This window comes from Schistocerca gregaria, chromosome X (genome assembly GCF_023897955.1).
Source record: "Schistocerca gregaria isolate iqSchGreg1 chromosome X, iqSchGreg1.2, whole genome shotgun sequence".
Classification (NCBI taxonomy): Eukaryota; Metazoa; Arthropoda; class Insecta; order Orthoptera; family Acrididae; genus Schistocerca; species Schistocerca gregaria.
The window spans coordinates 854,620,928-854,638,846 of record NC_064931.1 but is presented as its reverse complement, the minus strand read 5'-3'; the positions used below and the strand labels follow the sequence as shown (position 1 = coordinate 854,638,846).

The following is a 17,919-nucleotide window of genomic DNA, read 5'->3' as shown; positions in this document are numbered from 1 at the left end:
GAGAAATCTGGGCTCAAGCCCGCTCCGGCACTAGTTTTCATTGTCGTCATTCCATTATACAGCTGACGCTGTCCGTATTCGCGAATGAGAATACATTTCATGTAAACCCCTTAAGGTTTTAACTGCATGGTCCTAGGATTTCTGGTTTAGTTTGGACATTCGTATGTCAATCAGTCAGTTTGGTGTTTACCCATTCTGTCCTTTTGACTATGTTTCACTTATTATAGAAGGTCTTTATGTGGCTGGTAGGGTTACTCACTTCTCGTGGTTACTTGAAAAACGTCCCATTGAAGCCACGGGCTTTTTCATGAACTCTTATTTGAAACAAGTAAAGATACCAATGTCGTGCTACAAGGGTTTTATCGTTCGCGTATCCGTTTCCAAGTGATAAAAATGGCCGTTTTCGAAATTCAATCCGTAATTTCAAAGAAAAAGGGTATATCGAAATTGGTACTAGTCACCGACAGCAAAAACTCAGAATGTAGAGACCGCGGATAATTGCAGAATAAATCAGTGACCTAGACAGGTAATATTTATTACGTGAACGGAATTGGTATTTAGCGAAGACACTACTGCAGCACAGAGAACTGCAAGCAGAAAAGGACCTATAGGCTGGATCAAAATATATTTACAAGTGACCAGAATAGATGACTGTCCCACGCAGATAAATATTTAAGAAATCTAAAAACAGTGTTCTGATGACATTCGTTAGTTCGGAAATTTTTACCTATACGTACGAGTAAGGTTATACATTCGCTAAAAATCCCCCGTAAGGAGCTTGTATGTCGCCTTACCTGAGAGCAGCATTGTTTCCGTACAGCTCGAGGTTGAGGTCGTAGAATCCCTCGGTCTTGCTGCAGTCCACTTCGTCTACACGTTCGCACACCCTCGTCTCCTGGTCAAATACGGTGCCGTTGAGGCACAGGAACTTTATGTCGGTTATTTCTCCTGTAATCACACAACACCATTTTATCATCGTTTTCTGCGAAAGGTCGATAAACATTAACAGAAGGTATCTTGTTCCCATCACATCGCGAGCACAGTTCCACACAAGCAAGCAAGCGGGCAGTGTATTAATAAACTTTCGTTAAGTTATGTTGTACGCCCTTTAGGGAAAGCGTTTCCGGCGGAGTCTGACAAAACTGGAACACCGCTTACCTGTGAAATTAGGTATTAAAAGAATCTGCCTCTTTATCCTCACAGAATTGTGCAGCTTTAACCTTACAGATTTTCTCTTGTGGTGATTGTAGACCAACCTGTACGTTTCCAGCTCTACCGATGGTTTCTGAATAAAGTGGATCGACACATGTGTACTCTCAGTTTTTCATTTCTTCAGATGATGCGTGGTTGAACCTGCCTGCGTATGTGAACTCACAGAACTCTAGTCATTATGCACCAGAATATACTTCCAAGAACGTTGAACAGTCGTTTCATAATGTTAAAACCGTTCTCTTGGGGAGCAAGTGTAGGCTGTGTCTTGTAATAAGAAGTGAACTATTCCCATAGGAAGTGAATAGAAAAGCCCTGAGATGTAAAGCAATGCATTAAGTAGCCAGTGATCATTTAAGCACAACTGAAGCTGGGTGTTGCATAGCTACCATTTGAATATTGAAAAATAAGTAATGATTCATTAATAAACTGACCAATAATTAAATACGTTTTTGCTTCTTGCTTACAGTGTACAGCAGTGCTCATGAGGATGTCCCTTCAAGCATATAGTCATTGATTCTCAGCATAAAAGATACGCTGGACCATCAAAAATCAACACATAACTTATGAGCACCATTTCCATCTAATGTCTCGGTAAGGTGTCAGACCACTCCACAGTACATTTAGTTAGCAGCGACCACCGTAACCGTAGTCGCCGACCTCCCTTTCTGAATGTTAAAAAAAAAAATGTGTGCGAAATCTTATGGGACTTAACTGCTAAGGTCATCAGTCCCTAAGCTTACACTCTACTTAACCTAAATTATCCTAAGGACAAACACACACACCCATGCCTGAGGGAGGACTCGAACCTCCGCCGGGAGCAGCCGCATTTCTGAATGTGAAAGCTTATTTTGGGATAAGAGATAATACTTACTGCTAATTTTTTAATACAGCAAGTGGCCTCTGATGTGTAAGAGTATTCATGGGCAATGATCAGAACCAAGAAGCTAAAGCAATATGGCGGCGAAGCAGCATGGCTCTGATTGACAAGTAACAAATAAATGACTTGGTTTAAGGGCAACTAATTCAGAAAGTAGTTACATAATACATAGATATATAGTTGATTTACAAGTCCACATGGGTTCTCAACGCAATGCAACATTCGTGAGTTTCACAATGAACAACTGGAATACTAAGTGCCGCGCGGAGTGGCCGCGCGGTCTGAGGCGCCATGTCACGGATTGTACCGCCCGAGGTTCGAGTCCTTCCTCGGGCGTGTGTGTGTGTGTGTTGTACTTAGTATACGTTAGTGCAAGTAATGTGTAAATCTAGGGACCCGTGTCCTCAGCAGTTTGGTCCTTTAGAAACTCACACACGTTTGAACGTTTATGGATACCTGCTACAAGTTAAAAGGTTTTTTCAAATATTTACAGATGTTAATTAGTAATTCCTAGCCATTATCGTTTACATATTTCATAAATAGAAATACTTCTATGGAATAGGGGTAAATGATCAATAATTTTGGTGGCAGCACAGAGCAACCCTTTTTGTGTTAAACGCAACCTTAATGTAAAATAATCGACATCGTTTATTCTTCTGGCATTGTGATCATGTGAATCATTGTTTCTTTTGCATTGCAGTGGATTATGTACAATAAATTTCGTGAGGGAATACATATACTATGAATCAGTGTTCAAAACGCGCATTCCTTAAATAAATATCTGCAAGATGTCGTCGACGTGTACCAAGTGTTATTCTTACAGTGAGATTTTGAGGAATGAAAAGTTTGTTTCCAAAAATGAATTGTTCCGTAACATTACTGAATGAAAAGAAGCAAAATATGTAGACCTAATGATTTGTCTCTCACCAAGAATTGCAATGATTATAAGTGAAAAAGTGGCTGAGCTGAGTTGTTTTAGAAGCTCAAAAATGTGTTTTTCTTGCTTAAATTCTCATTAATATGGATATTTAAAATTTGTGAAGTTTCCACTCTAGTTACTATATCCTTACTATGTGTTACATTTATCATTCATATAGTACCTCTAGACGTGCAGAACTGAATACGTTGTTTTCTCTGAGTGATAACATTTGTAGAAAAACGGTATTATTTTTAAGAACATGACTTACCGTTGTTTCTGTTGCTGTGCATATGTTGGGGTGTTGGTTACAATACTAGTGTCTTCTGAGAAAATAACTAATTTTGAGAGCTGCATATTAAATAGAAGGTCGTTTAAACGCAGTGTTTTTTTTTAAAGGCTATGTATCTTTACAGAAAATAGTATTTGTCAAAACTAGACTGCTCCGTGTTTCAAGAAAGTTTTATCTGATGAGCGGTGAAATAGTCACTAGTTCACGTGTGTGAAGTATCCAGAGTTCGTACTTTCGGACACAGAAATATTTCGGCATCTGATGGACTAGTTATTCTTCAAGTCTCTGGATGTCCATCGTTTTAGAGATGGTTGCGGCATCAGGCTGTTCGATACAGGATGTCAAATTAAATTTCAATATTGCTGGCCCCTGTTTTCATCAGGACCGAGATAGTGGATTTCTGCTTGCTATAGCGATCATCTGCCAACCCGCCTGATGGCAGTTGATCGCTGTAGCAAGCAGAAATCTACTAATCTCAGTATTCCCCCTGTTTTCATCAGAACAGAGATACTATCTTCCTATACGTCGGTCAGAGGACTGAAGATGGCGCAGTAAAATGCTGAAACTAGTAGCCAAGTAAAATAAGTTTGGAAACTAGATGACTGAAAGGTATTTAATTTGACATCCTGTTATTCTTCACGTTGTGTGTGATACAAGCCGCACTTAGAAGGTCTCAGTGTGTAGCCATTGTGGAATTTATAATTTGAGACACTGCAGAACCTTAAAGGTTTTCTAAAGCTAACTCACTCAATTAATGGTGGTCTATTCAACCTCCTGCATGATCTTAAGAAACTTAGTCAGGCTCTGAAATTAATTTGTTGTGAACTGTGACTTCTATGTTCTTATTGGAAATAAACTCGAATATGCGAAACTTTTAAAAAATATGCTTGAGTGTGTACGTTATTTTTACATAGCAAATCCTGCCTGTATTTATATTAAATACGTTTGTGGAACATTGGGTACATGGTGACGAATGTGAGTTGGCACCCCATAGACAAGTCGTAGCCAAACTTGTAAGTCGAACCACATTTACGGGGCCCCATTGAAGTGTTTCTGCTGTGTTATGTGCGGGTAAATCTTTTCTTGTAGTAGCACGTGGGTACTCTGAGTTGATACAGAACTTGTGAACACTTTAGAACTTTGATTTTCGGCTAGTTGATGAGAGAGATTGTATTTTATATCCTTATCCACACCACATGCACATTCCGTCCAACCCGTACAGTTCCTGTTCCCAGTTCACTGGAGCTCAGTTCGTCGGATTTGAAAGTGTGTGTGATTCACTGCGAAGAAGGGCTAAAGAATGTGTCAGGATGCGTGATACGGATAACACATGGAGCACTGCTTATAGTATCTATTTCTATGTAACAGAAAGATGGGAATGAGAGAACAGATTTGCCCATTTCTCAAGAGGTATTGATTTGTGGACAAACCATTACAGGAGCTTTTGTTTTAGTTTTGACTACTGTTCTGTGTATATGACAAACAATAGTGGACTTAAGACTGTGTCTTGTGGAACCCAAAAAGTTATGTCCCTCCAGACAGAAAAATCTCACCTGCCTGAATTGTTTGAATTATTATGTACAGCTTTCTGCATTGTTTTGGCTAGATATGATATTATCAACTGGTTGGATATACCATCAATTCCATAAAACCTCAGTTATCTGGTAGGATACTGTGATTCACACAGTCAGATGTCTTAGATAGGCCACAGAAAATATTAACCGATCCTATTTTATTATTTAATGCTTGTCAAATATGATGAAAGAACGTTTAAATGGCATTCTCAGTTGAGCACCATGTTTGAATTCCCAACTGTGAATTACTAAATATCTTGTTGTTGCTCAGCTAAGATGTTATTATAGAGTACATCACCTTCTCAATAGTGTTGGAAAATGATGTCAGTAGTGAAATGGGTCAGTAGGTATTGATATCTCTCCAACTATCTATCTCATAGAAAGGTTTAATGTTGGTATATTTCTGTCTCTTTGGAAAATGCCCTTAGTTACTGATACATTACATACAGGGTTCTTAACAAACTTTCGCTACTTGAGACATCCTCCGTGAAGAACTAGTGATCGTAGGAAAATGAAATTTTGTGGGAACATTTGTAAGGAAATGCGGAAGAGAAATAACGAATAAACGACTGAAAGAATCGCATTTTAATTTCCACGTGCGGGAGTTCAAATCTGGTGATCTTGGTGGCCACGCTGTTTGGAAGGGTCCACTAATGATTCGGCTTTCTCCAAATATGTTACGGAGTAACCGAGTGACCTCACGAGCAATGTGAGATGGGACTCCATCGTGCATGAAAACAGTGACCTCACGAGCAATGTGAGATGGGACTCCATCGTGCATGAAAACAATTAAGTTCACAGCACATGTCTCCCATAGAGCAGGGATCATATGCTGCCGAAGCACATCAGTGATGTGTGCCATTCACGATGCATATACTTGGATCTTGGGGTCCGAGTTCCTCAAAGAAAAATGGACCAATCATGAACTATACCGTGAAGTCACACCACACAACTTCATGAACGATCGTTGGTGGCGACAATCGTGAGTGTTCACTGCCCCAGTGAGCGAAAAGTGTGCTTCAACCCTCCTAAAAATATTCCAGGGACACATGTCGTCAACTTCAATCCTTGCAAGAAATGTTAAGAGCAATGTGTACTACAATATCTGCGTCACGTGGCAAAAGTTGCTGAGTAATGGGGAGTTTGTACGAACACAATTTCACAATTGTTTCGAACCGTCGACCTTGGGATGCTCAGCTGTCGTGACACAGCTCGTGCACCGCTTGTAGATGACACATTACGTCCAGCACTCTCAGCCGTGCAACAATAACTTCTTCAGCAATTTGTTGTGCGATTGGCCGTCAGTCCCTCCCAGGAGGAAACCGAATCTTAGCCGATCGTTCCAAACTGCGTATCCACCAAGATCACCAGATTTGAACCCCGTCATGTGGAAACTAGTGCTACTTTCAATGGATTATTCGTTATTGCTCGCCCGCATGGCCTTACAAACGTTTCCAGAAAGTTCCAGTGTCATAAGGTCACTCGTTTTTCATGGGGGGCTCCTTTCAAGGAGCGAAAGTATAATTCTAAGCAGCCTATATTTCTAAAGAGACAGCACTTAATAAATGGGAGTAAGTCTTTAGTGCTCTGTTGGAAAAACCATCAACCCAGATAGCTTCTATTTCTTAGTCTCGGAGGGAGAAGTTGGTGAAACATCTGTATGACTGAAATTTGTGTGACTTGCTTTTCCAACATACTACTTCGATATAAACTTAAGTCTGTTATCCCAGATACTGATTTCTGACATAATGTATATGTTACTTGATTTTTAATAATTTTGCTTAGTAATTGTGGGTAGTTTTTGCAGCATGCTGATACTCTAGGAACATTACTTGTTCTTGCCAACAAATAAATTTCACTTTTCCTTTCATGAGATACTCTAATCCCTATGGTGATTCATGGTTTCTTACACGACTGTTTAATGTTCTTACTGAATAATTTATGAGGAAAGCTCTTTCAAATAATCATATTGCAATACCTCGTGTTAGTAGCTTTTCCAAGACCATCGTGTGCCAAGACACTTGCGTGGGGTGCCGCACAAGTCCGAAAACGAAGAAAGAGTCAAGTAGAAATCAATAAGCAAGGGATCAGGTGACAAAGTCTGGATCCATTCGTAATGAAGAACCCGTCGTTGTATCCGTAATTTACCGATCCGTTTTATTTCGAGGTACTTAAAAATTCAATCAAGAATTAAACCATTAAAGAAATTTGTTATAGAAAAGAAGCTTTATGATAATGACTCCTAACATACTCAGGAACCAAAACCTGGAAGAAAATTTCGACTGCCGTCATTTTGATGGGCGTTAACAATTACTGAAGATGGCATTAACCGTTAAAAACTACTCAAGTTTTAGGCGGTCGTTTTCTTGCTTGCGGGAGGCGTAGAGACACAGAGAAAATAGCCATTCCGACGGTTGCGACTGTGTCAGTGGAGAAACCCCTGCGCGAAAAAGAATGTGCTCAGTTACTATGTCTCATTAACCATGATCCGGCTCCTCAGCCTCCCATGTAGTTGGCAATGGCGCTGTTCTTTGAAGCCGGGAGGCTACAAGAGTAAAAAGACTGGGCCGACGCCACGTCAGGCCCATTCTGTTTGAACTTCCAGGTGGACCATCCGCGGCAGCCATCATCACCATTCACGATCGCATCTTGCTGCAGACATTTATCACCATACTCTGTTAGCAGTTCAACTGTTCATTACTTTGAACAGAACATAACAGAGTCGTTGGATTTCACTCACCGTTTCGTTCACTTAGTGAGTATATTGTGTTTTGACTGTAAACTGACTGAGTCGTTGGATTTCACTCACCGTTTCGTTCACTTAGTGAGTATATTGTGTTTTGACTGTAAACTGACTGAGCCAGCCATGTGGTGAGATTCACCGAAATTCCATCCTCTCCCACCCACTTTGTTACTTTGATCTGCTTCCCAAGTTTCAGCATTCTCTTACCGGTTTGGACTTAGCTGTGTGCGTATATCTGTGATTCAGTACTTAGTTTCTGTGTCGTTTGTCATTGTGTAAGGCCAGAGAAGTCTGTCCTCTGCTTAATATTGTTTTGATCCATTCTGATTTCAAAATATATCTCCGTTTTTATTACTCCTTAATCTCTTTTTTATTAGTGTTGTGATGTTTTCCCGCCTTTCCCCAGTGTCCAAACAAGTCACAGACCACATCAGGTTACCTTCCATTCGAAAAGTGGATGCACTCAGCGACTGTATGTGACTTATAAATTGTATAGTGCAGCAATTAGTCGTCCTTTTTAGATTTTATTATGCATATCCAGATTTCGGCTAGTAGCTAGCCATTCTCAATGCTCTATTTTTTATTCTCAATGCATGTAAATCCCTGTTGTTCGGGCGTCAGTAAGAGTTCTCTGAATACCCTCTGAAAGTAGGAACGTTGCCTACGCGTTCAGATACTGGATAGGAAACCAGTTTCAAATCCCGGGGACTGTTATATTTATCTCGCCCACAAACTGGGGCAAATTCTTCTAATTTACCACGCCTTGGATTGTGAAAGCTGTGGAAGACATCTGGGCAAGGTAGTCATTATAAATTTATAATGGAATAGATCTAATTTTATACCTACATTTGGTTCACTATAAATTTCATCATAGGTCATCTCTTGTAAACTATTCTTAAAAATGTTTGTCCTTGAGTCATTAATTGTTCTAACAGATTTCTACAGAGGGGAATGTATACTATAGGTCACTGTCTTATTTCTCCCAATTAACTGTGCATCATGATCAGAGAGTGCGTTTGCTACTGAGTGTACAGTTATTTTATTGCTTTGAGATTCACCAAAGAAAACATTATCAGTATAAGTTTTACCATTTTTCCTACCCATTTTGGGAAATTAATTGCTATGATCAAGTTTTAGGATTCAGATATGGTTTCCAGATCATTCTAACAGAATTCTTTAGAAAAATTACACTGTAATTACCGCAAACTATTAACCACATATTGTCTGACAGGTAGCATAGTAACGAATCCATATGCTTCTAACACAGTTCAAAATTTCCCGCTGGCGATCTACCCACAGTTACAAATCAAAGTTAACTATTTTCGGTACTAATTCTCAAGCACCACATATTTCTATGTGGTGATCCCTACCAAACCACCTTGTTTCAATGTTTCTGAACTTCTTTGTATATGCAACATCTCCTCCTTTTCCTATACTACTTCTACATGAGTAGGACGCTAAAATGCAATCTATTTTATTCAGCTTCTCTATCCCTGTGATTATCAGGTGTTCAAATAGTCACAAGGTGTCTGTCTGCTCAGAGCTCTCTAGTTTTTCTAAGGACATAAGAAAGTCTTCTTCTCTATTGTTCGGTCCTCTACCAATCTGATGAAATAAGCTAACGTTACTTGTCAGTGGATCCTCAGAAGTTTCATGGAGCTCTTCTGTTATTCCAACATAATTTCTTTTGATAAGCATGTTGTTAAGTGAAAACAGCACCTAAAGCTAAAACTGGCCAATCGTGTTGTGTCATTAAATTTTTTTGTTTTCACAAAAGTTTACAGTCCCTGTGTGACAATGGTTTTGCAATTTATCAGCTCAATCTGCAATGACCATTTTGCCCTTCCTCTCACCTCTTTAGTGTTTTGTGCTTGCTGCTATCGCAATTCGCGTTAGATTTCTGCAGAGTAACACATACTAACACAAAGAAGGACTCTAGGCGGAAAGCTATGTATGTATGGATAGTGGCCTTGCTGGGAAAGCAGAAGGAACGCCAAGGCCAGTGGCCGCAAACACGCTCCATGGGTCGCAGTAAATCGAACTCGTTAAGGTATCAGCCTGGACTTACGGTGCAAGGATATTTAGTCGGTACTATCTAGCCAACACAACTACTGAATGTGCGCTGTGTGACATTACCAAAGCCATCGCACAACACTCCTACAGGAGAAAAGGTTCTACACTTCCCGTGAAATGTACAAGCTTGACAATCTCAAATATGGAGTTGTAATCCCACCGGGCAAAAAATTACAGCTAGGAGACATCCCGTGTAACACAGCCTCCGCCATTGATGTGCCCTCAGTTCGGCGAGGAACTGAGTCCACACTTTTGTCAGCTATGTCTAAAGCCACTCACTGATGATTACAGTCGATAGAGCTATCAGACTGCTTTGATATTGATTCCTACAATTCACCGAGACCTTTGCACGGAATTAAGATCGTGTGATTTAGCAGACCAGATGTGTAAATGGGTAAATCTCAGACTACAAATCCAAAGATCTGTGATTCAATCATCCGAAGGTCATAGGATTTTTTCCTGACCTCTCTTAATGGGAAAAGCCAGAATACACCGTGGTTTGGTGGCCACATTAAACTGTAATTTCTCCCGTAGCTGGCTGGTATAGTCAGTTCATTATCTGCAGGTGTACTATCTCCATTAGTACTATGCGTAGTAAGGCAACGAAACTTCTGACTGAGGACAGCTTTACGTTTATACTTGTTTTGCAAATCAAACTTCCTCTTCCTGCTGCTGTTTATTTTATTTAATCCATACGCGTTTCGCCTTCTACTGTTTTAAGGCGTCATCAGTTGGATCTATAATGATACAGTTTTGTTAGTTATAGATTATCAAACAGTTCACTTCACAGTTTTTTGTGAATAATGTAATTACTTACGATTTTCTGATTTGCGTTTCCTCTCCAGACCAGATGTGAGGTATGGATTAAATAACATAAATAGCAGCAGGAAAAGGCAGTTTGATTTGCAAAACAAGTATTAATATGCTTGCTGCCGAAGATGGCCACACAAAGAAACATGTTCGCTTTACGTTTACTTTGCGACAGACGGACGTTTTGATGTCCAACAAGAATTGAAGAACAGAGCCCTGCAACTATTACTAAACACAAGGTGGCTTTGCGGCAGCTTCGTGGCCTGGGGAATGTTTTCGTGGCGTTGTCTAAGACCAGTAAGCTACTTGGAAGGTATTTTTTGCTTGTTGGTCATGAATACATCCTTGGCAGTCACTTTCACCTGGGCGTGCGGATTGTCTCCCGTGGGAAGCCTGAGATCGTTCCAGCCACATAACTATTAGATTTACCAGATCCTATGCTAATGGAGCATCTGTGGAAGCATCTTGATGCTGTGTGAATCAGCCTCCATCCATCCTTCAACAACCGTGCGATGCTCTGCGAGATAGCCGTGAAGACCTATTAGTTGCCGACTGAGCTATTTCCATGCCACGTATCAGCCCTTTCTCTTGTCTGTGATAACTTCATAACAGCAATGTGCCTCGTCAGTGCATACATTCGAGAACACAGGAGAAGTCATGTGTAGTGAGCAGATGCAGCACAATTCCATCAGACTGATGGCTCTCCGTTCTGTCGTGGACGTTTACGAGGTTGGTTTCCGCGTCTGTCTAATAGATCGCTTTTGACTGTCGGTGATGAATCTGTCAGTAGTCAAGAATGGGATTATCTAGCGCCAGCTCCACACACTGCCCCACCAGCCAGCTGGAAAAAATCATACTGTTAAAGATTTGGACCCTACGACGAGAAGGACCTGTATCCACTGCCCAGCAGCGAGAAAATTCCGGCCTGTACTAATCGGGATGCACGCAAAGGAGGAGTTGTCGAAACAGTGTGAGGGGATCGGGGTCCAAGATTCCCAGACCTACGCTTTGTCGAGCATAGGTTATCCAAATTATAAACCAGTTTTGATGATGACAATAATCATAGTAGAATGCTTGTATTGGCGAGGATTTTCATCTCAAGCTTCACGAGTCGCCATTGGGAATTCTTGTGCGATACGTCTACAACATATTTTCGATGTCAGCATATTGCCCTTGACCACATGCATATAATTGGATATTACACGGATTATATGCTCAAGTGCTACGTCGCTTCCCAGAAGGACCCTAAGATACTAATGAGTCGTGCAACGCGTTGAGACGACAGCTGACCTGCGTGCACCCGTATAAGACACACCATACACAGTGGGTAAGGGTCTGAGCTCCAATTCGTGAACGGTGGGACTGAGATTCCTGTCTGGTCATCCAAAATTTGATTTTCCATGGTTTTCTTATACAGCTTAGTGTGAATGACAGAATGGTTCCTCTCAAAAAGCCACGGCCATTCCATACTCCTCTATTATGAGTTTGTGCTTTGCCTCTCATGAACTTGTCGGCGGCGGGAAGCTAAGCCTTAAGCTTCTTTCTGCAAAAACTTCGACAGTTAACTGGGAGGTTCTTCATCTTTATAACTGACCTCACTTCAGGAGCCTTCTGAAATTGTTTCCAATATCCGATACACACGAAGCTCACGATTTTGTTAAAGAAAAGGCGACATGTTAAGAGACATAGTACAGATCTAAACTGATCACTAGTCCTGCGATAACAATCTTATTACCGTTTTTTGTTCATTATCAAAAATAAAACTGGCCAATGTAATAAACGCAGGTTAAAATAAGTCATATGCCTTAATGAATTAATTTCATACCGAGATATCAAAATCATTAGACTGGATATTATTCACTACATTCACTATGAATAGAACATTAACATTTTTGATACTTCGAAACAAACGATAAAAGCTGACATTGGAATAGCGGTCTACCTTGTGACGTTAGATGATATTTCTAACACATCCGCTTCATATAGGAGATATCGTATTTCATCTTTAAGCAAAAAGAAGCGTATTGCTTAATGTTCCATCGACAACGAAGTCGTTAGTGGCGGAACGCATGCTCACATGCCACAAGGAGCTGGAAGTCATTAGAGATGGCGTACATGCTCATATTCAACAATGAGATACAAGGAAATCGGGGGTCTATTTTTCAAGGAAACAACCCCGCCACTTGCCTTAAACGATTTAAGGAAATCACCATAATACTAATCATGATTGACTGAACGGATCTTTAAATTAAGCAAATCCAGTGTGTTAACCATTGCGTCACCATGCTCGGTTTTTCTCCGTGTAGCGTTTCCTCCCTATGGCCATCAGACAGATTTAATGAAAGCGGAAAGCTGCACTGAACTAAACCTGTCTTTGTGATTTTCAACACAGATTTGTGGCTGAACTGAAACAGGATGGGAAAGGGTAAAGGTGAAACCTTTTAAAATAATAATCCCTGTAATCATCTCAAGTGATTTATGGAAATCACCCAACAATTTTGAGGCAGGACTCTACTTTAAGCTTGCCGCGTAACATAGGTGGATATTTTAGTTTCTCCATGTTGCAGTCAGAGCGTTGAAGATAAGTCCCTGCAAAGAAAATGCTCCTCCTTGTCAGAGCAGGCTACAAACTAGTATAATCAACTCTGATTGCTACACGTTGCGGTACTGTTAAATTTGTCGTAGATTTATGAGAATATAGAATGCGCGTTGTTTCATTCGTAACTTCTTCAGAATTACTTCAACGAAGCAGTGAGAGCGTACAGCCTCAGTAATCTAGATGTGTGATATCACTTCTTTTAATATTCCTTTTCTTTTTGATACCCGGCTTTGACGGTCTAGTCACCGACGGGAAGTTAAAATCTAGTCTTATTTTGAATAATATTACATTGCGATTGTGGAATGAAGAAGAAAATTAGGGTAAGTAGTAAATGGTAATAAGCGTTCAGCGGCTTGCGAGGTATTGCAGCCGTGCTTGGAGAGCCCCAGAAGTCACCTTTTTGGCCGATGGTGCACACGTGGAACATCTGGCATCCCGTCTCCACATCGGCGTAGTAGCCGCCGATCACCTTTCCGTCGCACGAGAAGTTCGTGTCCGGCAAGTTGTCGAAGTCCAGGTACTGAAAAAAGAAACAGCACATTTCTCAAAAAAAAAATGGCTCTGAGCACTATGGGACTTAACATCTGTGGTCATCAGTCCCCTAGAACTTAGAACTACTTAAACCTAACTAACCTAAGAACATCACACACATCCATGCCCAAGGCAGGATTCGAACCTGCGACCGTAGCAGTCGCGCGGTTCCGGACTGAGCGCCTAGAACCGCTAGACCACCGCGGCCACATTTCTCAAGACTTAGTAGGTAATGTTCAAAAAAATGTTCAAATGTGTGTGAAATCTTATGGGACTTAACTGCTAAGGTCATCAGTCCCTAAGCTTACACACTACTTAACCTAAATTATCCTAAGGACAAACACACACACACGCCCGAGTGAGGACTCGAACTCCGCCGGGACCAGCCGTACAGTCCTGGACCGCAGCCCCTAGACAGCTCGGCTAATCCCGCGCGGCAACAGGTAATGCATTCCCTCTTGTGTGCATCCGCGATCATCTTCAAAATGACTGGTGGTATCAGATTCAAAATTAGGCTGAATGACCTTAATTATAACGACAATAAGAATAAGGTTAATATTTTCAGAATGTCAAAGATCACTTTGAGAAAACTACCTTAAGCATTTGGATAGAAACTGAATAGATTTACTTCCACAGAAAAGGCGATGGTGAAGCAAACTGCAGAGTTTGTGTTATGGAGATAAGGCACAAAGCAAAATAAAGTTGAATGACATTGGTGGCTGCCGTATCCTTAATAGGTTGTTTGGAAATACTTTATTTCCTCCACCTCCCGTTCAGGAACATGAATGTTGTGGCTTAAGTGCGTGTGTTCCGTGTAGCTGACTGGACGAGTGCATGTAGAGTTTTAGCGCCGAGTTTGTGTTGTTTATGAGTATGGGAGAGATAATAGGGTTGGTTCAAATGGCTCGGAGCACTATGGGACTTAACGTCTGAGGTCATCACTGCCCTAGAACATAGAACTACTTAAACCTAACTAACCTAAGGACATCACACACATCCATGCCCGAGGCTGGATTCGTACCTGCGACCGTAGCGGTCGCGCGGTTCCAGACTGAAGCGCCTAGAACCGCTCAGCCACACCGGCCGGCAGAAAGTAGGGATAAAGTGAAACCCTCAGCCTACTCATCTCTAATGGCACCAAGCAGCCCTCGACCATCCAACGGACGAGTCACCACGTCAGCATCACATGACTTTATTCCATGAATCGGCGCAGAAAGGCTCGAAATTTAGCCCAGTCTATCGGGCAAATTTTGGTCATCAGGTACTGCACGACATCACTTCTTCTCGTCATTCATGTGTCGTAAAACTCAAACTATCAACCCCCCCTCCCCAACACACACACACACACACAACCCAAAAAAAAAACGTATACACACTCTTTAGCTCAGTCTCTCTCTCATAAACACACACGATATAAACATCATGAACAGAAGTTGGCTTTGAACAATACTTCGTTAGGTTGGAAACAAGTAGGTAAATAGACCAAAGAGAGGGAAACACTTAACGAAGTTACAATATTTACGTTGTTAAAAGCATAGTGTCCGAAGAAATAGTTGTATTGAGTGGTAAAAGAACAATAGTACACCACAAAAAAGAAGGAGAAACATGGTGAACAGTGTGAAAAAGGACGGAACTCAAAATTGTGCTTATCTGTCTGTAATAAAGAAGTAGCGCAACCTCCAGACCAAACGCAGATCACAGCAAATCGTAAGTAATTACTTTTTTACATAAAAAATCGCGATATGAACTGTTTGATAATCTAAAAATAACAAAACTGTATCGTTATAGATCCCATTAATAATGCCTTAGAGCAAGAAAAAGGCGAAATACGTCTGGGAAAAGTAAAGTAAGTGGCAGCAGGAAAAGGCGGTTTTATTTAGAAAACAAGTATTTGAGTAACGCCGATAGATGCCGCACAAGCCTGCGATAGCGACCTCGGCTGCGGAGGTGGGTAATCAATGGCTTTAAAATGATTGAGATACATCACCAGTCTTTTGTATCCAATAATAGTACTACCAACACTGACTGTTAACTTGTTTCGTTTCCTATATAATATTTTGTATTAAAGATGATGCATCTATTCGCAACATTGGAGTGTTTTAAACAACCAATTATCTCCAGCCAGAGCAGGTACTGTCTTCACATCATGCACAGAAAGTTAACCACAGATTTCTCACTTAACTGTCGAAGACGTGCAGCTGACTGATAAACTGAACTGATTGTCTCTTCTTTCAGTTATATTATTGCAGTTGTAATATTCTAACCTACTTTGCGATATACAACTGCAAGCACACCTATGCTCCGCAAGCCAGGCAATGGACCCTTCCCATACCTCTGCTAAGATCATTGCTCTCAACTCCGTCTTCCAGTCCTCACGGTCTTGCGATGCCGACAGGATTAGTGTACCCCGTTCCAGTTCTCCAGGACCTCCGCCCGGAAGTTAGACATCCTGAGCGCTCAACCAGGGAGCACTGGGAGCAGTATAAACAGTAAAATGCCTAAGAGTATCTATCAGGAGCGACCTAAAGCAGAATGAGCACATAAAGATAATTGTAACAAAATCATATGACATACAGGGATAACTGGAAAAATGTTAAGGAAATGTAATTCATCCACGGAAGAAATGGCTTACGAAACACTTGTTTTACGGACTCTTGAGTACTGCTAATCAGCCTGGGGCCGTGTACGATGACATATTAATAGAAGGAGATAAAGAAGATCCAATGAAGAGCAGCGCGTGTCGTTACGGGAACGTTTACTACGTGCGAGAGCATTACAGCGACGCTCAGCGTTTGTAGAAGAGTCGGTCAACGTATTACTTCCTCATATATATCGCTAAATGATCATGACGAGAAAATCAGAGAAATTATAGCTCATACGAAGGTTTACAGACAATCACCCTTTCCACACACAATCTTGAATGGAACAGGAAAAGAGGGAAAGTAATAGTGATACCCTCTACACACCGTAAGGAGCCATAGGTTTAAACGTAGATGTAGATGTAGATGTAGTTGTAAAACAAGGTATAAAACCAAAGATAGGCAGGTGCTATTCGTAATGGGATTGGCTACGAGAACGTCGATACCGGAAGTCTTCAATAAGTTTGCTCATGTTCGAAATTGTTCCTGGGTGCATTAGGTACCCTCATACGGCGACGGGGGAGAATACGTAATGCATCCAGAAACATTGTCGAACACGAAGTCCTAGCATACGGTTCAGCATCCTCGATACGTGTCTCGAAGACAGCAATTTACGGCTGTTTTCTGTTGAGCAATGCTGTACGGTCGGATGGTGTCGTCGTTGAGTTACTGAAGGAAGATACAAGATGACTTAGACAGAACTTCTAGTTGTGTGATGAATGGCAGCTTCCTCTAAATGTAGAAAAATGTAAGTTAATGCAGATGAGTAGGAAAAACAATGCAGTAATATTCGAATATAGCGTTAGTCATGCGTTGCTTCACACAGTCGTGTCGATTAAATATCGAGGCGTAACGTTGGAAAGAAATATGAAATAGAATAAGCACGTCAACTTGGTAGCAGGGAGAGTTTTTGAAAATTATACTTCATCTATAAAGGCGACGGCGTGTAGAGCGCTAGTGTGACCCATTCTTGAGTACTGTTCAAGTGTTCGGGATACCCACCAGGTCGAATTACAGGAAGACATCGAAGAAATTCAGAGGCGTGCTGCTAGATTTGTTATCGGTGGGTTTCATCAGCACGTAAGTATTGCGGACATGTTTCCGGAAGTCAAATGGGGTCCCTGGAAGGAAGGCGACGTTCTTTTCGAGGAACACTTCTGAGAAAATTTAGAGAACTGCCATTTTATGGTGACTGCAGACCGATTCTACTGCCTCCATCGTACATTTCGTGTAAAGACCACGAAGCCTCGTACGGAGACTTATAGACAGTCGTTTCTCCCTCGGTTTATTTTCGAGTTGAGCAGGAAAGGAAGTGGCTAGCAGTGGTATTTGGTAACGTGTGCCGTGCGCCATACAATGGCTAGTGAATTTAGATGTAAATGATCGTTTTTGTGGCTCAGGTATTATTGTGTGGGAACGGATAATGTTGCATAGGCGTACTGACCTCCAGATCTTTCAACATGTAATACTCACTGGTTACCGTTATTGTGATACGCTACTCCTTCCCATGAATATCTTCTCAGGGGTGCATTCGGCATTTTTGTGGATGGCAGTGCGCGACTGCGTCGAACTGCGCATGTGGAGCAGCTCTTGGACCCGGGATGGACAAGAATTCAACACGTGAGCAATGCTGTTGCTTGCGTGCCATAGCCC

The 17,919-nt window shown here is 41.3% G+C and overlaps 1 protein-coding gene across 1 annotated transcript in view; it reads right to left on the bottom strand.

Annotated features, from left to right (window-relative positions):
- LOC126298614 (uncharacterized) overlaps positions 1–17,919 on the bottom strand; it is a 421,534-nt gene that overhangs the window by 58,038 nt on the left and 345,577 nt on the right. The window contains 2 exon segments of the mRNA XM_049990020.1: positions 795–948; positions 13,493–13,616. Of these exon segments, the coding sequence (XP_049845977.1) occupies positions 795–948; positions 13,493–13,616 (278 nt within the window).